This window comes from Girardinichthys multiradiatus, chromosome 2, assembly GCF_021462225.1.
Source record: "Girardinichthys multiradiatus isolate DD_20200921_A chromosome 2, DD_fGirMul_XY1, whole genome shotgun sequence".
Taxonomy (NCBI): domain Eukaryota; kingdom Metazoa; phylum Chordata; class Actinopteri; order Cyprinodontiformes; family Goodeidae; genus Girardinichthys; species Girardinichthys multiradiatus.
The window spans coordinates 493,541-515,591 of NC_061795.1; the positions used below are offsets into that span (position 1 = coordinate 493,541).

General features: G+C 42.9%; 1 protein-coding gene across 1 annotated transcript in view; it reads left to right on the forward strand.

The window, feature by feature from the left end:
• map1ab (microtubule-associated protein 1Ab) overlaps positions 1–22,051 on the forward strand; it is a 109,089-nt gene that overhangs the window by 77,727 nt on the left and 9,311 nt on the right. The window contains exons 3-5 of the mRNA XM_047345140.1: positions 6,439–6,521; positions 6,824–6,961; positions 10,617–21,969. Coding sequence (XP_047201096.1) covers positions 6,439–6,521; positions 6,824–6,961; positions 10,617–21,969 — 11,574 coding nt within the window. The remainder of the gene's footprint in view (positions 1–6,438; positions 6,522–6,823; positions 6,962–10,616; positions 21,970–22,051) is intronic.

The following is a 22,051-nucleotide window of genomic DNA, read 5'->3' on the forward strand; positions in this document are numbered from 1 at the left end:
AACATTTTTAATACTTGAAGCACACTGTGACCTAAAGTAGTTTGTCCAGCTCAAATGTATTTCATTTCAAAAATTAAAGATGTAGCAGCATGCAGGTTTTTTGAAAGAACCATTTCAAAGACTCGAAAAGTGAGGTCAGTAAATATAGTTTTAATTGCCATTTCTTTTTCAAATAGTAACCCGATCAGTAACTATACACTAATACAATGGTAATTATTACAACCAGCAGACATTTCATCCTTGCAGCTGGAATTGCAGTAAAAGGAGGTTCTACAAAGTATGGATTTTCTTTCCGTTTCAAAGTTATGCACTACTTTAATGGTTTATCACATAAAGTAATAAAAAATACATTGAAGTTTGTAGATGTATTGTCAGTCTAACAAAACCAAAACCTGAATCAAGTTTGCTTCAGGATCTCCACCCTTGTTGTGATGTGTTAAAACAATGTTTTTTTTTATATTCAGTCATCTGGGAAATATTCTGGTCAACACAACCCAAACAATTCAAGTTTTGTTTAATGTTATGTTGAATTTTTATTACCATCATATTAATGTGTAAAATTGTAAAACAGAGATGCCAAGGAACTTTCCTTTTTAAATTAAATTTCATATACAGCTAATATATAAGATACAGACATAGCAGATATTAAAACATCCTCATGATGCAAGACATGAAATTCCTGTCTGTGCATTTGACAAAACAAGAACATCTGCTTGTAATTTGATAATGAGTCTTAGCTTTGTGTGATGCCAGCACTATTTGAAACAAACACATTTCAAACTGCTGACCTCGACTGAGGACATTATCGGGCGGTGGAAGGAGTACTTCGAGGATCTCCTCAATCCTGCCATCACGCATTCCGTGGTGGAAACAGAGGCTGGGGACTCGGGGTTGGACTCTTTCATCACCCAGGCTGAAGTCACCGAGGTGGTTAAAAAGCTCCGCGGTGGCAAGGCTTCGGGGGTGGATGAGATCCGCCCTGAGTACCTCAAGTGTCTGGATGTTGTAGGGCTGTCATGGTTGACACGCCTCTTCAACATTGCGTGGCGGTCGGGGACAGTGCCTCTGGACTGGCAGACTGGGGTGGTGGTCCCCCTTTATAAGAAGGGGGACCGGAGGGTGTGTTCCAACTACAGGGGGATCACACTCCTCAGCCTCCCTGGTAAGGCCTACGCCAGGGTATTGGAGAGGAGAGTCCGACCGATAGTCGAACCTCGGCTTCAGGAGGAACAGTGTGGTTTTCGTCACGGCCGTGGAACACTGGACCAGCTCTATACCCTCTACAGGGTGCTCGAGGGTTCATGGGAGTTTGCCCAACCGGTTCACATGTGTTTTGTGGACCTGGAGAAGGCATTCGACTGTGTCCCTCGTGATGCCCTGTGGGGGGTGCTCCAGGAGTATGGAATCAGGGGCCCTTTATAAGGGGCCATCCGGTCCCTGTACGAGCGGAGCAGGAGTTTGGTCCGCATTGCCGGCACTAAGTCGGACCTGTTCCCGGTGCATGTTGGACTCCGGCAGGGCTGCCCTTTGTCGCCGGTCCTGTTCATAACTTTTATGGACAGGATTTCTAGATGTAGCCAAGGGCCGGAGGGGGTCTGGTTTGGGGACCAGTGGATTTCGTCTCTTCTTTTTGCAGATGACGGGGTCCTGCTGGCCCCCTCTAGCCAAGACCTACAGCATGCGCTGTGGCGGTTCGCAGCCGAGTGTGAAGCGGCTGGGATGAGGATCAGCTCCTCCAAGTCCGAGGCCATGGTTCTCGACCGGAAAAGGGTGGCTTGTCCTCTTCAGGTTGGAGGGGAGTTCCTGCCTCAAGTGGAGGAGTTTAAGTATCTCGGGGTCTTGTTCACGAGTGAGGGAAGAATGGAGCGGGAGATCAACAGACGGATCGGTGCGGCTGCCACAGTAATGGGGGCGCTGTGCCGGTCCGTTGTGGTGAAGAGAGAGCTGAGCCGAAAAGCAAAGCTCTCAATTTACTGGTCGGTCTACGTTCCTACCCTCACCTATGGCCATTAACTTTGGGTCATGACCGAAAGAACGAGATCACGGATACAAGCGGCTGAAATGAGCTTCCTCCGTAGGGTGGCCGGGCACTCCCTTAGAGATAGGGTGAGGAGCTCGGCCATCCGTCTTTAAAGTTGGTTGTAGTAAGCCTTTATCCCCAGAAGGTCCTACTGGAAATTCCAGTAGCAACACCATGAGTTTGACATTTTGATTTTAAATTAAAGCATCAATAAGAAATTGGTTGATTGCCGCTCAGATGGATTGCCCCAACAGCATCATCGGTGCTCTAAAGTAACACTGTCTGAATATACAGTCAACGATCAGTCATGGAGAAATGAACTGCATAATTTAACTGCTTGTAGAATCATCTTTAGCAGCAATGTATCAGTGTCTCACATTGATGTGGATGGATTTGGTCCCACTATATTATTTCAGTTCAATGAGGTTTGGAGACATTTTTCTCTTATGATTCCAACCATTGTCCTGTTCAATAACCCGGTTTCAGTCAAACCTCAGCTGTCTGAAGGATGACCTCACATTTGACTTAGAAAACGTTCATATATAATTGACTCAATGACTGTAAGGTGTCCCAGTGATGTAGCTGTGAAACAAGCCCAAGTCATCACCCCATCGCCATCATGCCTCATCTTTCTAGGGGAGTTCCAGTATCCTCGTGGTCCAGCTAGATCCAACTTTTCACATTCAAGTCATGCTATCAAAATAATTTTAGAGAGGTGCTGCTTTCTTCTTGCATCCCTTCCAAAGAAGCTACACATGCTCAATATTTTTTAAATTGCCATATGTTTTACTATTTACTGTGCTAACTGAGGTCTTTAGACTCTGATTTTGAGCTCTTGGGTTTTTTGCAATTTCTCTGAGCATTAGATGATGTGACCTTGGAAGGAACATGCTGGGATGTTCACTCCTGGAAAGATTGAAAACAGTTTTAAACATTTTCCAGCTGTAAATATATTTTCCCACGGTCAATGATGGGACGTTAATTGCATTGCTGATGTCTTTCTATCCTGGCATTGTGTTAACACATGTTTATGCTCCAGAACAGCAACGTGCTAAAAATCCTGCTTTTCTAGAAGTGGCCACACAGGCTGATTCTCAGTTAATCAAATGCATTTGATTAGCAGTCTCATTCTGCAATTTTATACCTTTTAGAAGCAATAAGGATGCACTCTGTTTAGTTCATTGTAGACATATCACTTTGATTCTTTTCACTAAATATGTTTACTGGTGACATCCAGATAACAGATTTCCTTAATAAGAGTGCAGGAATCATGTGTTTTTGTCTATATAGAGTTGAACTGAAAACCTGTTCAGTTGTATATTTTTTTTGTTTCAAAAACCTCATTTACAACCTCATACAATTAAGGGTTAAAATATTATTTCCTTTTTAATAATAGAGCATTTAATTGTTAAAATGTAATTGTTAAAACATTTTGTTTTATAACCTCTGATTAAACATGATTGTCGGTTAAAAAAAGAACAATTTTGGACCTTTTTAACATGAGCTGTGTCATGATTCAGCTGCACAGATAATTGCACATTAGTTGTAACTGGAAGTGAATATGAACCTGATCAGTAAGTCCTCTCCAATGGTCACACGGGTTGTGTTGTGTCACGCCAGGTGGAAACATCAGTGTTTCAGACAGGGCATCTTTGTTGCTTTAGTATCTTCTTGTACCAGTCATTCATTGTCAGCGAGCCGCCACCCTGCAGGCAGCCATCAGCAGAAGCTAATGCAGTCTCTTCTCCTTCAGTTCACCTAAGAAAAGCACATCAAGGAGTCAGAGGGGCGTTCTGTCTCTTTGGGAGACTTTCTTCTGGAAGCAAATTAATCAAACCCCTGCATAGCTGGGTGACGTTGCGTGCATTGTCCTTAAAGTTCTTCATTGTTGTCAGTGTCACGGTATGCTTGTGTATCAACCACTACACACACACACACACACACATACACACTCACTCTTGTTTTGCTATATGTAGTGAGGACCATGTGTTGACTCCCATTGACTTCCATTGATTTTCAGTCATTTTCAACCCTTTCTATGCCCTAACCCTGACAATAACCCTAAACCTAACCATTACCAGTGCATGCCTAACCCTAACCTTAACCTAAAGTCAATTCACATCTTAGTCCTAAACCTAACTGTTAGCAAAATAGGTCGTGAGGACCAGCAAAATGTCCTCACTTTGGTACAAACGGTCCTCAGTTTGATGGTAATATTGGAAAATTGGTTCTCACTATGATGCCAAAACAGGAACACACACACACACGGCTTAGTCTTCATAGTGTGAAACCAGGCATATCTGTGGTCAGGATTCTCACCTGTTGCCTGTTGTTGCAGCTTTTTCTTTAAAACGGTGAGGGGCGTCGCTCTTTGACCATCAACATGTTGCAGTCATCTCTCGATAATCTCTGTCTGTGCACAGGCCAGCTGATTAAAAAACCCTTTTCTGGCGGACATGAAGATAGCTTTCAGGTGCTGTGTTGCTATGGTGACATCAACAGAGGGAGCTACTTCCTCCAGTTTGACTCAGTTAGAGTGCATTGCAGAGGTGTTATCAGAGAGCATCTGTGAACATCAATTTTATCCACAGATTCTCAGTTGGATTTAAGGCTTGACTTTAGCTGGGTCAGTAGCTCTAGCTGTACATTAAGTCCTGTTGTCTAGCTGGAAGTCAAAGCTTCACCACACCTCAGTTCCTTTACAGCCTCTAACTGGGTTCAATATAACCCTGTATGTAGCTTAATACATCTATTCATCAACTCCGACTAGCTTCCCTGTTAAAGAAAAGTATCCCAACAGCATGATGCTGCCATCACCATGTTTCACAGTGGGTATGGTGTATTCAGGGTGATAGTTTTCCACCATACCATCCTCAAATACTATTTTGTATGCCATTTGATTTTGTGCCTTCTTCCACATGTTTGCTGTGTCCCCTACATGGCTTGTGGCGAACTGCAAATATAATTTCTTATGGCTTTCTTTCACAATAGCTTTTTTCTTGTCACTCTTCCATAAAAGGCCTGATTTGTGAAGTGCATAGCCAATAGCTGCCCTGTAAACAGAATCTCCCAGCTGAGCTGTGGATCTCTGCAGCTCCTCCAGAGTTACCATAAACCTCTTGGTTGCATGTAATGCTCTCCTTAGTCTTCTTGATCCTTTTTGTTCTCTAATGTTCTCTAAAAAACCCATGAGAATATCACATAACATCTGCATTTATACTGAGGTTAAATCACACATTTGTATACTTCGCTAACTAACGAGTTGGCTTCTGAACCTGACTGGTTGGATTGGATTTTATTTAGTGGTATCAAAGAAAAGGGGGCTGAGTAATATGCATGCCAGACTTCTGAGTATTTTATCCTCATATCATTATCCTTCCACCTTACAATTACTGTATCTGCTACTTTGTGTTGGTCAATCACTAAAAATCCCAACAGAATAGAATATGTGAGAAAAAGGAGAAAAGGTTTTGGAAGTATGAACACTTTAGCAATTTACTGTACGTTTTGTTTTCACACAACATCCCTGATAGAAAAGATGAAAATGTGGCTACATAAAAAATGATGGCTTTCAGCTTGTTTTGGTTTGAACTGGGTAATCTGAAGAGAGACTAAGAGCACATAAGTAGATGTGCTGAAAGCTGATAATATGATGCTGGTTATCACCTGTGAATCAATGACTTATTGAGATATTTATAACTCAAAGATTGTACCTGATTGAAAGTGAAATTATTTCTTTCATGTATTAATTAGTTCTTACTTAAATCAGCTCAGTGAACCCTGAACTGCTGACAGTCCTTATTTTTCCGAGAGACACAGACTCTTTGTTTTCTCAGGCAGTCATGATTAGCTTCTGTTCTTTGGAAAAGCCTGATCGTATCAAATAATGTGTTGTTGAATACTATGTGCTGTCTTTGTCCATGCTGAGAACTAACATTACTCTAAAAACAAAATCTAGAGCTGCAAACTCAGGCAATGTGCTGAATGGAGTCACTGATCTATTATTATTATTAGTACTTCTTAATATCTAATTTGTGGTGAAGCATTGGGGAATTAAAAGGTTACTTCTCCTTAGGTCTTTTACCTGTAAAAGAAGTTGGCTTTCTGGTTTTGGGTAAGCAGTGACCTCTTTCCTGCTCCAGCTTCTTTTCTAGCACTAAGGCATAAGTGGGTAGCTTGTTTCTTTATAAGGATTGCCCCACATAAGGTGGAGATGGCAGCAAAATAAATCTTCCTCACACCCACCCTCACCCTCACACTCTTCTCTAACTCATGTCTGGATTTGCTCCAGCAGGATGTCAACACACCACAGGCTAAGGTCTGGCAACATGCCGTCAGATTGTTTGCCATCAGGCCGGACCTGCCTTGACTCTATTACCCTAAAAAAATAACAGCATGATTTGTTTCTTATCTTACAGGAGAAAGGACTCTGCATCATAAAAGTGATGTCCTAGAGACTGTGGTGCTTGTGAACCCGTCAGAAGATACTGTCATATCAGAGGTAAGGTGGATGCTCTCTGACAACAAACATGTTTTGCAAAAAACCAGAAAAAGAGTTTAATAAAAAAAAAAGACTGATTGCTAAACCATCAGCAGAAGCACCTCCATCCCTCTGAATGGGAGGATGAACCTAAAAGAGCACTCATAATTTTCTTGACACTTTTGTTAAATCTTGTTTATCTTGATAGTTATTGTGTCTCTTTGCCTATCAGTGATGCAGGCACTTTCTGCTCTGTCTTGAGAGTGCCGCTTCTCCTTTAACTGTCCTCTTCGTCACTTTCTGTTTCTTTCTCTTTACCCCAGATCCAGTCTCTCGTGACAGATTCTGCAGGACACAAGCTTTTGGTGTTGAGCGGCCAGAGCTTGGAACACAGTGGCCTTCTTCTTCAGACCGGAGTTTTCACCTATCAGACCTTTTCACAGATCTTTGCTGATCCTGCAGTGAGTTACTGTCATTGCATTTTTACATTTATTGCTTCCCTCAACCACAAACATCAGTGTGTTTTTTGGAGAGTTTAACTCAAAGTAGTACAAAACTAAGAAGGGGAAGTAAAAGCAAGTCCATGTTAACTCTGGTGGAGCTGCAATGATCCACACCTCAAGTGGGAGAATCTGTGAACAGAACTTTTTTGTTCATTTAAAAAATATATATATTTTTAAATAAAATACAGTTGAACTGGACAAACTATCTTTAGACACAGTGTACTTCAAGTCTTACAAATGCCACCATTTGTATTACATGTCAATTAGTCCTGGATTATACAAACCTGGTTTGCATGGCAAGAAGAAAACCATTGTTAAAAGAAACCCTTAAAAGGTCCCAAATGCAGTTTACAACAACCCATGTAGAAGATCAAGCAGACATGTAGAAGATGGTGCTCTGATGAAATGAGACCAAAATTAAACTTTTTGGTCTACCCTGAAAACATTAGCTGTTTTCAGTTAAACACATCGGCTCGTCAATGAAACATGGTGGTGGCAGTGTCATGCTGTGGGGCTACCTTTCTTTAGCAAGGGCAAAAAACCTGTAAAGAACTGATGGGAAGATGGGTGGGGCTAAATACACAGCAATCCTGACAGAAAATCATCCCCTGTTGCTCCTCTGTGTTGCCATGGGGACGCCACAACATTTAATTGGGTCGTCCTGAGGAACGCTGGCTGAATGCATTTAGGCCTGTAGACATGGTCAGGATGATCTGTTGCAGTTCAAACCGAGCATCAGAATAGAGAAGAAAGGTGATTTAAGTTACTTTGAACGTAGCATGGTCCCAGTAGATCAGAAACTGCTGATCTACTGGGATTTTCACGCACTACCATCTCTAAGGTTTACAGAGAATGGTCGGAAAAAGAGAAAATATCCAGTGAGCAGCAGTTCTGTGGACACAAATGCCTTGTTGATGCCAGAGGTCAGAGGAGAATGGCCAGACTGGTTTGAGCTGATAGAAAGGCAACAGTAACTCAAATAACCACTTGTTACAACCAAATCATGCAGAAGAGCATCTCTGAACACACAACACGTTGAACCTTGAGGCAGATGGGCTACAGCAGCAGATGACCACACCGGGTTCCACTCCTGTCAGCTAAGAACAGGAAGCTGAGGCTACAATTCACACAGGCTTACCAAAACTGGACAATAGAAGATTGAAAAACGTTGCCTGGTCTGATGAGTCTCGATTTCTGCTGCAACATTCAGATGGTAGGGTCAGAATTTGGCATCAACGACATGAAAGCATGGATCCATCCTGCCTTATATCAATGGTTCAGGCTGGTGGTGGTGTAATGGTGTGGGTGATATTTTCTTGACACACTTTCGGCCCCTTAGTACCAACTGAACATCATGTCAACGCCACAGCCTACCTGAGTATTGTTGCTGACCATGTCCATCCCTTTATGACCACAGTGGACCCATCTTCTGATGGTTACTTTCAGCAGGATAACCCACCATGTCATAAAGTACGAATCATCTCAGACTGGTTTCTTGAACATGACAATGAGTTCACTGGACTCAAATGACCTCCACAGTCATCAGATCTCAATCCAATAGAGCTCCTTTGGGATGTAGTGGAACAGGAGATTCACATCATGGATGCAGCCGACAAATCTGCAGCATCTGTGTGATGCTATCATGTAAATATGGACCAAACTCTGAGGAATGTTTCCAGTACCTTGTTGAATCTATGCCACCAAGGATTAAGGCAGTTCTGAAGGCAAAAGGGGGTCCAACCCGGTACTAGCAAGTGTACCTAATAAAGTGGCCGGTGAGTGCATATTTACAATCATATACAAAAGTATTCACCCCTCTTGAACCTTTTCACATTTTGTCATATTATAAGCAGACAAAATGGGACTGCACTTCATCCTGAACACACCATCCTCACACTGCAACAAATATGGAGTCAAGGGTGGTTCTTCCAAGACTGAGGCCGCTCCCTCCAAGGCCAAGTCTAACGCCAAGGCCGAATCTTTAGAAGTAGACTAATATTTTGGGACAAAACAACTTCCTGGTATTAAAGTAATATGTAAGTTATTAATTGCAACTGCACATCAATACACAGTCTCTGAGCTGAACTCATCGTCTTACATTGCACCGTAGCCGTATGTTAAATTAAAAAAACTTAGAAGCATAATAAAGAGTTGTCATAAGTAAAAATTAAAACTTTCTAAGTTTCCAAAGGTTTTTGCTTTTACAAAATAAGGACGGTCATTTTATACATTATGACAAAACTTAATAGAACTACTGGATGCCAATTTTAATGGTAATTGCTTTTATGTAAAAGTAAGACAAATTGGCTTCATTTAGAATTATTGTGATGAGAGTGAGGTTGAAAGGATGAACATTGAAAAGGCAGGAGAGTTCAAGCCAGCTGTTCAAGTGGTAACTTGTTTAATCCCCACAGACCCAATATTATTTTTTCTGTGCAAAAAAATAGATTTTTACTATTCTTCACAATACAAATAAAGGGACAAAAAAGAGATTTTTGCCAACTAAAGAATTTATTGGTGTTTTTTACATGTTCATGACAATGGACACAAGACCTAAACAAGCATAATTGTCATTAAGCACAACCTAAAAGAAAGAGCATGTTTTTAACAATGTGCTCATATAACAACTAATCTGGTATAGCAAAAACATCTAGAACTTGACACACACACATATGTTGTAGGGGAATAAACCATGCTACCAAACAGCATATTTCAAGGTTAAATAAGAGAAAAACAATAATGTATATGAAATCATTAAATGGACAGTAGTTAAAATTAAAGTTGTTGAACACTGGTTGATGTTTATTAAATTAATTGCTACTTACTTTGCTTTGTGTACCCATTGTAAATGTCTAGTAAAACTAGACATCGTCTCCTTCACCTCATAAACTGTTGATGCTGAAGGCAGACATAACTTACAACTAGTGCAGTGTTTGTTTTTCCCTTTTCTTCATACTCTTCATGTTCATGAAAAACAAATTTAATACTTTTGGAATCTGTGGGGATGTTTCTGCTGTCAGATTACAGGTATTTGCTCCATGGAAGCTAGACTGCAAGTGGACTAACAAAAGTGCTCTTTTAACCGTGACAACCAAATGCCGTAATCCAGTCTGGTGCAGTAAAAATTCAAGTGCAACAAGGATTCGCTGTCATAAGCAAAAATTAAATTGTGTTTTTCTGAGATGCCAGCATGCACAGATGCACTCCATCCAGTCTGATCATCAGATATTTTGCAAACCATAATGGACAAAGCAGGTAGGGACATACCCCAACATATTGCAGCTGTTATTGTAGAACAAAAGTAATTTCGACACTTTAGATTTTTATTTGTAAAACGTCTTAAACACCATGTATTATTTTGCTTTCATGTCACAATAAAGCACTACTTTGTGTTGCTCTGTCACATGAGATCCCAATAAAAGACATTGAAAGTTGTGGTTGTAATGTGGAAAAATTGGTTTAAATGGTATAAATACTTTTTCCAGGCACTGTAAGTATTTGAGCCTTTGTTAGAACCACCATCCCTAAATTTATATTTCACAATATTTTCCCTAATTTTTCAAGTTATTGAATGCCAACACTGAAAATATGCTTTGGCGTCTCTTTCCTGCAGGTCAGTGAATTGCTGGGAACAGCAGCCCGCAAGCAGCAGGCAACACTCACTGTGTCCTGCCGCGGGGAGGTGGGCTCCGTGGGACAGCAGCAGACCCTGCAGGAGTTCCTGGAATACAAACTTAACCCAGAGCCCGTTCTCCCCAAGATGGAGGGTGTCACGGAGTTCACAGAGTACGTCTCTGAAACCGTAGATGTTCCCTCGCCTTTTGACCTCCTGGAGCCCCCCACCTCCGGAGGCTTTCTGAAGCTGTCAAAACCATGTTGCTACATCTTTCCTGGAGGACGGGGAGACTCTGCACTCTTTGCTGTGAACGGCTTCAACATCTTAGTGGACGGAGGCTCTGAGAGAAAATCCTGCTTCTGGAAACTAGTCCGTCACCTGGACCGCATTGATTCGATTCTGCTCACTCACATTGGAGCCGACAACCTCCCAGGTATCAATGGGCTCCTTCAGAGGAAGATTGCAGAACAGGATGAGGAGCAGTCACAAGGCTCCACCAACTACAACGACTGGATGAAGAACCTGATTTCTCCCGAGCTTGGTGTCGTCTTCTTTAATGTGCCAGAGAAGCTCCGTTTGCCAGAATCTAATCTCAAAGTGAAACGCAGCATTGAAGAGGCCTCGCTTACTCTGCAGTACCTTAGTAAACTAGGAATCAAGTCGGAACCACTGTATCGAGTGGTCAGCAACACCATTGAGCCCATTACACTTTTTCATAAGATGGGAGTTGGAAGGTTAGATATGTATATTCTCAACCCTGTCAAAGATAGCAAAGAGATGCAGTTTTTAATGCAGAAGTGGGCCGGCAATAGCAAAGCTAAAACTGGCATTGTGCTGCCCAACGGGAAGGAAGGAGAAATATCTGTGCCCTACCTGACATCAGTTACAGCCTTAGTCGTGTGGCTACCTGCCAATCCTGCAGAAAAGATCATCAGGGTGCTGTTCCCTGGGAATGCACCGCAAAACAAGATCTTAGAGGGCCTGGAAAAACTAAAGCACCTTGACTACTTAAGGTATCCTGTAGCCACACAAAAGGACATTGCCTCAGGAGCTCCTCCATCTGTTATTAAGCAAACCAAGTTAAAACAAAGAACAGATAGCAAAGAAAGTCTCAAATCCTCCCCGAAGACCACTGCAAAGACCTCGAAGAAAGAAACTGATGGACAGGATGATGTGTCAAACGCCACAGAGGCAAAGAGTGACTCTGTGAAAGAAAATATTGTAGAGAAGAAAGAGGAAAAGAAGCCAGCCAAGATGCTAAAATCTAAAACTGAAGTGCCAGAAAAGAAAAAACTGAAAGAGAAAACTGTGAAAAAGCATTCCAAGGAAAGGGCATCAAAAATGGATGAGAAGAAAGACAAGGAGAAGAAAGAGATAAAAAAAGTGAAGAAAGATGATTCTACCAAAAAAGATGAAAAGAAGGAGGCCAAGTCCAAAGAGGACAAGAAAAAGGATACTTCCAAACCTGAGCTGAGAAAAATCACCAAACCTGACCTGAAACCACTCACACCTGAAGTCAGGAAGACCTTGCATAAAGCAAAAGCGTCAAGTAAAACTAAAACTTTAAAAAGCAAAGTCACAAAGACTGTACCTGCTGAAGCCAAAGCAGATGAAGCAAAGCCTGAAGTTATGAAGCCCGAGCTCACTGAGGGGGTACTGCGTGGGGGTACAACAGCTGTCTCCACACCTGAAGACCTCTCCAAGGATTTTGAAGCACTGAAAAAAGATGAAGGTAAAGCAGTATCAGCAGAGCAACCTGCGAGGGATAAGGTTTCCCCTGAGCCGACAGTAGAAACCCCAATCCAAGAGAAGACTGGAGCACCAGATGCAGTTTCAGAAATCCCACAGAAACCAAAGTCGGTTGAAATGGAGGCATCAGCCCCAGATGCAGAGTCAAAAACTGAAGTGAGAGACGAGCGGTCAACTCAAGAGACAAAATTGGAAGAAACTCAGCCATTTGAGGATGAGGGAGCTGCATCTCAGGATGAGGAAGAGGTGGAGGAAGAGCCCCCCGCTGAGGAAAGTAGAGCACTAGAGAAAGAGGAAGATGAAGAGGAGGAAGACATGGGAATAGGTGTGGATGAAGATGAATCAAAATGGACGGAGGCAAAGGATGATGGACTTGACAGGAAACACGAGACTGAAGAAATGGAGAAATCCGAATATCTGTCAACTAAAGCTTTGACAACACTGGAGTTCCAAACGGCTCTGTCCAAGGAGGTGAAAGAAAAAGAAGCTGAGGAGGAGGAGGAGGGGCTGCAGAAACCTGAACTGGAAGAGGTAGAGGACTTAGACGTGATAGCAGATGAAGAGATCAAAGTCAAGCCTGAAGATATTGCTGAAACCCAAACAAGTGGAATGCTGACAACAGCAGCCACAGAAGGAGCTGCTGCTGCTGAACATGTCTTCTGCATCCAGGATGAGATGATTCCTGCCTACTCTGAGACAGAGCAGACCATCTCTGACGAGGAGATTCACGAGGAGGCTGAAGAGAGAATCCCTCATCTCCAGTATGATGTTGGTATCTATGACATCTCTGTTCCAGATCAGACTGGTTCCTTTGTGGACATTCATGGCATGAGAGAGATGCAGGCAGCTGCCATAACCGAGAAAGCTTTCATTCCAGGAGTCCAGGAACAAGTATCTGTTTTTACCAACATCATCACTGCTCCTCTGGCAGAAGAAGAGCATGTATCCTCTGCAACGTCCATCACAGAGTATGACAAAATGTCCTCCTTCCCAACGTCTATTGCGGATGATCAATCGGCGGCATCTGTTGCCGCACCACCTGCTGAGGAACCACTTAAAACTGCAGCTTCTTCAGCTGTAGCGAGCGCTGGCCAAAGCAAAGAACAGCCACGCTCGGCAGGAAGTCTATCACCACCTTCCTTAGAAGAGGACAAACTATCCAAGTCTCCGTCTAATGATTTACAGCTCCCTGTTGCAGAGGAGAAGATGGTAGCTGAAGTTCCTGACAGGACAGAAGTGGAAGAAGAAGAAGAGGAAGAAGAGGAAGAAGACCAAACCCCCAATGTTGACATTTATCTTGAAAAACTTCAAGAGGGTTATGCTGCATCCCAAATGATGCAGAGCAAAGAAGCAGACATTGAAGATCTTTCTGGCTGTAGATCTCCTGAAAAGACTTACCATGACATCAAACCAGTCCATCTACCGGTGGAGGAGGAAAACATAGATGCAGTAGCTCCTAAAGACATTTCATCTGTCGTGCCTACGAGACCCTTCGGGTCTGATTCTGTAACTTCAGAGAGCGAGGAGCGTTGCTACAGTCCAGATGACATCACTGTGAAAATGGCTTCTCCGCCACAGTCCGGACCCTCGAGTGCAGCTCATTCTCCAATTCATCAGTCTCCAGTGGAACCCAAGACAAAGATTTTCCTGGACTCTGAGTTGCTAAAGGAGGGACTACTTCCTGACGAAGTTGCCACAAAGAACACCCAAACCAAAATGAAGGATGACCAGGAAAATGAGAAACAGAAGGAAGCTGACAGACAGAAAGTAGACCAGTTCGAGGACGTGTCTGGAAGATCTAACGACGAATCATTTGAAAGGGACATTAAAGAGGTTCTGGTGATGAAAGAGAAAGTAAAAGATATCATATCAGTGCCAAAAGATGAAGGAAAACAGGCAGAAATAATGCCTGCTGTAGCATTATCTTTAACAGAAATTAAACCACCTGTTGGGGCCGGAGAGGATTCCCTCCCATCATCCGATAAAGAAGATTCTCACAGTGGTATCAGAGAGAAGCAACCTAAAGTGCCTGGATCGAGTCAATTCCCAGAGAAGAGCAGTTTCTTGGGTCACGATAAAAAAGATAACAACGATGATGATAATGATGACAAATCTGCTATTAAAGAAACCATTGTAGAGTATGAAAAAGATAAAAACGAGGTCTTTGTTCTCAAAGAACTCAAGGAGGAAGTAAAACAGAAATCTATCATTCAGGAAGCTGTTTCAGCCGTGCCGTTCGTCGTCGACGAGAAGGCAGAGAAAATGCCCATAAAAGAGGATATTTGTGACACTACACCTAGTAAAGAAGAAGGAACAAAGGACACTGTAGCTGTTGATGAAGATACAGAAAAAGATGATAAGACCAAAACCAAAAAACAAGTACAGAAAGAAATTGTGCTTTCTGAGGTCAAACAAATCAAAGATGAACAGACAGAGAAAGAGGGATTACAAGAGCATACATTTGACCTCAAAACTGGTGGTGACTCAATGGAAGAAGAGGTGGAAAAAGATATTTCTGGTATGAAGATTTTAAAAGATAATGAGAAGAAAGAGATGGAAAAGCCAGATACTTTTGATATTAAGACCCATGAAAAAGTTGCTGAAAAGGTCCAAACATCAGATATCAAGGATGTCAAAGAAGATGGACAAAGTGAGGAAAAGACAGATGGAATGCCCATTTCCGAGTCTTCCAAAGACGAGAAGAAAAAGGAGGAAGAGTCGTCGGATATCAAACTGCAAGAAGAGTGGAAAGAGAAAAAAGAAGTGGAAAAAAGAGATGTGTCGGCCCCTAAGCCCTTTATAGATCATGGAGAGGAAGAGATAAAAAAAGAAATGAGTGATACACTCAAACCTCCTTTTACCAAGAAAGAAGATGATGAGCAAGAAATTAGTACAGATGCAATCTGGACACTCAGCCACACCAAATTAGAGGAGAAGGATGTAACAGTGAGCAAAGAGGAGATCACTGCAGACATGACAGTAACTGAACAAGAAAAGAGAGTCGCAAAGATAAAAGAAATTCCATATCAGGAAGAAAAAGAAGACGTAACAACAAGCAAGGATGATGCATCCCTATTTAAACCTGATGTGGAATACGGCAATAAGCAGGATATGCAAAAAGAAGATGCTTCGGCTATTCAGTTTGGTATATCTGAGGAAAAGGAAAAGCTGCTAAGTAAGGAGGAAACTACTGGTGGTGAACCAACAACTGAAGTAAAAAGAGAACACGAAAAAAGTAAAGACACTGAAGGTGCAGTTAAAGTTACCAACATAGACGAAGAGGCTGAAATCATAGGTAAAGATACTGAACTGTCTACTACAACAACTAGCAAAGAGGCAGAAGAAACACTTCAAACTGAAATATCAAGTGCAGGAGGAAAAGAGGAGCAGCAGACAGCAAAGGAAGATGTTACATCTGCTGTTAAATCAGATCCTGTAGTGGAAGGAGATGCAACAATACGTGAGCATGTACCAGCTGTCAAAACAATCAAAGATGAAGCAACACCGAAGGGTGTCATTAGTGAGCCTACTCCCACAATAAGAGCTGAACAAGACACAGAAATCAGGAAAGATCTCCATACTGTTGAAACCCCAGCAGATGGAGCGAAAAAAAAAACACCAGAAAAGGAGGAAACAATAACTTTCAAACTGTCCGAGGAAGAACAAGCAACAGCTCAGGAACACAGTGTAGATGTTCCACACTTCAAGGAAGAGAAAAATACATCTAAGGACCCAATTTCTGACATAAAACCCCACAAAGAGCAGGAAACAAAAGAAACAACTGGTGTTTATTCTCTTACAGAGGAGCAGAAGAAAGTTGAAACCAAGGATGATACATCAGATTTAAAACTTGACAAAGAGGAGACGAAGAAAACAGTGAAAGGAGAAACTGATGTCAAGAAAGATGAAAAGATTGATGTTACTGAATGTGTATCTGTTAAAGCAGAGAAGAAAGCAGATAATGATACTTCTGATAAAACCTCTAAGGATGGAACGGTGCAGGCAAAAAGAGACATTTCTATGAAACAACCCCAGGAAGACAGCCGTATTGACCAAAAACCCATGACGGAGCAAATGAAGAACATTGACTGGACCGATACAACAGAAAACAAAGAAGGAGAGACCACTGAACCACCCTCTGCCACAAAAGACAAGGAGTCTTCTAAGGTTGAAACACTTAAAGAGGAAAAAGTTGGAGAAAAGCAGGACAGTCAGGTTGTAAAAGAGACACACATTCCAACAACCAGCACCGCCATGGAGAAAGCTGGTAAAGATAATTATCCTATAGAGTCTGAATTTAATATAGACAATAAAAAAGAAACAACTGTTAGTGATAAAGGTACACATAAGGAAGGTTATGATAAACTGCCTGAAGTCCAACCAGGGAAGGAAATTTTCTCAGAAGGAATACACCAGGGATTTGTGGTGAAAGATGACATTGGAATGTCTTTCCGAGACATTCGTGGGGGGCCACAAGAAGATAAAGAATCTATGGTTATTAGTCAGGAAGAGAGGATAGAAAGAGAAAAGGATGATGCACATGTTGCCGAACTGAGCAAAGAACAGAAAATGGAGAAAGAACAGGAAAAGGACTACACCTATGAGACTGAGGACATCAAGGAGGAAAAGACAAAACCAGTTCAGGATGTAAAGATTATTTCAGAAAAGGATGCTGCAGGCAAAAAGGTAGATGATTACACAGAGAAAGCAAAGACTGACAGCACTGAAGCAGATCAAACTAAAGAGGAAAAATGGGAGAAAGAGGAATTACAGGAGAAAGACCTGGAAAAAGGCACCAAACAACCTACACAGGAAATATCAGGAGAAGCAATATTAGCCCCTAAGTCAGATTACAAACCTGCATTTGTGGTCCAGTCATCAGATGAAGACAGAGAAGATGAAGAAGAGGAGGATATCTGTATGGGAGGAGCAGGTTCCCGGCCTTTGTCGGTGGAGTCAAGAAAATCTGACCATAATATTTCCTCTGTGTGCGTGACTTTAACTCAGACTACTCAGAAAAGTGACCAAACTAAACCCTCTATATCTCAACTTCCCACGGTGATCATACCCACACTGACAATGCAGGAACCATCGCTGGATGAGGAAATTAAGGACTCTGGAAAAGAAGAAACCAGACTTTCACCTGAGGCTGACAAAGATGTTTTGAAACCAGAAACCATAGCTGCACCACTTTCCAAGCCAGAGTTGACTTTTGATAGTATGACATCAAAGGAGGAGGAAACATTTTATAGTACTGCAGCTGCCAAAGAAGAACCGGTGTCAGAAACTGCTGAACCAAGGCCCATGTTGTCTGCAATATCTAGCATTGACTGCCGACCAAGGTGGGCCACACTTTCGAGCACAGAAAGCCAATCCAGTGTAGAGGAAACACTTCAACAAGAGAAACATGTACTGTTTGAGGTCAGCTCAGGTGGAGGTGGTACAGAAAAGAGAGAGCCAGATGAAAAACAAGCAAAAGAAGCAGAAAGGGAAATGGAAGGAGAAAGGGAGGTGGCATCTCCAGGACTATCACAACCTTGTTCATATTTTATGATTGATAAAGAATCAGAAGATGCTAGAGACACCACTGGCACTGGAAAAACAGATTCATGCGACAACATTAGCTTAAAGACAGAGGTCATAAGTGGAAGCCTCAAACATGAGATGGAAACCTTTGGTGCATCTAAGTATGATCCAGATGAAAAGCCCATCCCGAAGGGCCAAGATCTCGAGAGAAGAGAAGATTCTGAGGTTTCTCTAGGCTTCAATACTGCTTCCGATATTTGCATTGATGATAACCGAAGAGCAAGCCAGACAGAGGCTGGAGGAGCCATGTTCCTCTTAGACGATCAACTCAAAGAGGAACCTCTGTCCTTCAGCAGAGTCGACTATAGCCCAGTGTCCCTCACAGAGAGTGAAAAGAGCAGTCATCACAGCCAAAGTGCCTCCCCTAAAGATGAAGACAGAGAGAAAGGCCAAGAGGAAGAGAATCAGAGAGAAGAAAGAGCAGATTCACCATCTTTTGACAAGAACTATTTCTCTACAAACATGCAAGACAACAAAACATCCCAAGCTGCTGAGTCATATTCACTTAGTCCCAAAGAGGACAAACCTGAAAAATCTGAGAAAGAGAAGGAAGGAGATGCTTCAACTTCTCAAACACAACAAACAGAAGAGGGTGAGAGCATTTCATCAAGTGCTGTCATTCAGCCTGCAGCCACCTCATTAGGACAAGAAAGTATTCTTGCATCAAGGGGTCACTCAGACCTAGGGGCGACTAGTGGAACTTTTGAAGAAGTCACAGAGAGAGAGAAGAGCGAAGAACAGAATGAAAAGTCTGCCGAGTCATTCAAGAACAAAGAGGAAAGTTCTGATCATCCAAAGGAAAAGGACGGTTCTCCATCTGGTCGGCATTCACCCGCAGAAAAAGATATCTTACCTCAGCGTCCATCATCTTCAGTGAACCAAGATACACCTACGAACTCAAGCAGTAGTACCACAGCAATGTGTGTAGGACTTGATATTGATGATAATGTTCTAGCATCTGATTACAGCAAAATTAGCAGCTCTGTTCCTTGTAAATCCTTAAATTTTCCAGAGGGAAAAGAGATCCTAATGGACAAAAGGCTGCTGGTAGAGGGAGAAGATTTTAATGTTGACGATAATGACGAGGAAGACGAAGAGGAAGAAGAAGAGGAAGTGTCGAGTGATGTAGATATCGAAAAGGGAGCGAGGGAGCAGTCTGAAAAAGAGATGTGCCGGCGTAGTTCTGCTGACAGCATCAAGTTGGAGGAGACAGAGGACTTGAATAAAATATCTCAGTTGTCTGAATCAAGTTTGCTCAAAGAGCAGTCAGCCTGTAAAACAACTCCTGATGATGACTCAGCTTTACAAGTTGAAGATACAGGTAAAACAGATGGCGGTGGCAAAGTGGCATTAAAACCTCCTGAGCCAAAGAGTGAAGATGAAGTCAGAGCAACTAAAATGGGTGAAAGTGGTTCTACAGCACTAGATGCTCAAAAACATTCTGTTGCAACAAAAGTAGAACACAAAGACAAAGCTGATTATTTACCTGAACCTACAACAATAACGACAAGGTCGCCACCAATGGATCACTTTTCTTCATCTGCAGTACTAAAGGAAGATGATACCAACATTTTACATTCACCAGAGTGTCCGTTTGCGACAAAGGAAGCAACATCTGATCATTCTGAGGTAATGTCCAAGCCAGCATCTAGTCCTCTGTTTTCTGAGAGAGGGGATGATATTGGGCTGAGCAGATCTGGAGGTTTTTCTGAGCATTTTCATGGCGAGGACAGTCAGGTTGGGCTAAATGTGGAAAAGCAAGAACTCTCTGGGCTCTCAGATGCCTCCAGGCAGTCCATGCCAAGTGACATTAAATATTTTGGCCAAGGTCTAAATGTTGGCCAGACCACAGACATCATGGCAGAACATATAACTACCTCATCGGGTTGCTCCTACACCACCCTAACGTACTCTTCTTCAGGATACTCCTCTACATCGTACAATGGTTCATCTTCTGCCTCAACGTCTGCTCTTTTGAGCCGGGACATGGGAGAGAAAGTTGCAGGTTTCACAGCACCAACTTCTGAGGTACCTTTGGCCAAAGAGGAACTTCCATTCAAAGCAACATCTACAAGCTCATGCTTTGGAGGTTTTCAGAGAGACGAGTACCTGGAGGTGATGACAAAGCCTGCAGAAGTGTCAAAACCATCATCTCTAAGCTCATCCACAACTCTTAAGCAGTCTGAGGCACAAGAACAAAAGCTGAGCACTGAGATACCAACCTCCATCCCATCAAGTTCTCTACAAAGTGTAATACCAGTAGATGTGCCAGACAGTCCTTCTACATCAGAGGCTCACTTTGATGTCTCTCCTCTCCAAAGGGCTGCTTCCTCTGACCAGGGGTCTAAGGACCGGGAGCCTGAAACACTTGAACTGGAGGACTGCACCCTGCCATGTCGCATTGAATGTCAAAAAATCCAAGTGTCTGACCCAAAAGAGGCTTTCTCCCAAGTTACTAAGTTGTATTCAGCTGGAAGTACAGTTTGGTTCACAGAGAAAAATACAGTCACCATCACCTCTACCAGTACTGAGTCTAAACCCGGCGTGACGACAGAAACAACTCAACATGGAGCCCCGATAACTCCACCCAGTGACAGTAGAGCCACTCAAACCTCATGTGCCACAACAGACTTAAAGGATATGAAAACAAAGGAAGCTATTGCACTTATGAAGGAAGATGTCCATGTGGAGGAAAAAGAAAAAAGTGGAAAAGATGAGAAGACAGAGACATTTAGAGACATGGGTACCAAACAAAAAATACAAGAGAAGAAACTGGATGAAAAGTCTTGTGAAGACAAAAGTACAGAAGATAAAAAAGAAACAGCTGACCCCAAGGTGAGAGAAAAGGTAGAGACTGGGAAACAAGAGGAGACAGAAAGAGTGGAGGACAAAGGTTTATTGGAGAAGCCATCAGAGAGGTTAGAGTTAAGGAGAAAGAGCAGTTTATCTGACTGGGAGCTTCTGCAGAGGCCTGAGGACTATCCGGGTACGCCTCCACCACACTGCGATGATGAAGAGGAGGAAGAAGATGAGGAAACTAGGGAATGGAGGGCCACTTCTCACGTTATGTCCATGTCCACCTCAGCAGACCCTTACCACACAGAAGCACCTAGCAAAGGAGACATAAAGACTGCTCGTCCCTCTGACCTGAACACTGGAGCAACTTCTTCTGCCTGCTCTGAAGCCTACTCATCCTGTGAATATAAACACCGCAAGGGCGAACTTTCTCCATCCTTCATCAACCCCAGTCCTCACCAACTCTCTAGTGATGAGGGTGAAGAAGATGGACACAGTGACCGTTCCCAGGAAGGAGAGGAGGATGATAATGACCAACACTCAGTGAAAAGGAGGTCGCACAAGCACCACCAGAGTCACCATGTTGAAGCTGGACAGGGGACTCACCAGCTGTCTGGGGCAATGTCCTCTGGTTTGGCTGTCACATTAGCTGGGGAAGAAACACCTCCAACATCAGTCAGCGAGTCTTTACCTTCACAGTCAGACTCTGATGTCCCTCCAGAAACCGAAGAGTGTCCATCCATAACTGCAGAGGGAAACCTGGACTCTGACGAAGACGCAGAGCATCTGCCAGTAGACAGATCGGCCTCTGGAGTTGGGAGCAGCCACCATGGATCTTCACCACGTTCTCAGAAACCAAATGATCCCCTCCCAACCCCAATGAAGGACCCCCTGCCCCACCCTCCCCATCCAGATGTCTGCATGGTCGACCCAGATGCTCTTCTCAATGACCACAGCAGCACAGAGAAACTTCTAAAGAAAAAAGGTCTCAGAAAGGGCAAACCAAAGTCAGCCTCTCCTGCTCGTAAGGGTGATGCCAGGAAGAGGTCTTCTACGCCAGTGAAGTCCAAGGACTCCGCCTCACCTCGATCCGCCTCGCTCAGGAGAAAGGACACAGACAAAAGCTCTAGACTGATCAAAATGTCTGAGATGCAAGGCTCGAGGAGTGAGCTCCTCAACTCTGGGAAAGGGTTGGTCAACGGCATGAAGAGCTGTTCAGGTGTGTTATTGTCCTCATTTCTTTCAACACAACATCGCCCTGAAAATATGTAGGTCCCAGTCTAATTGAAACTTAATTCACA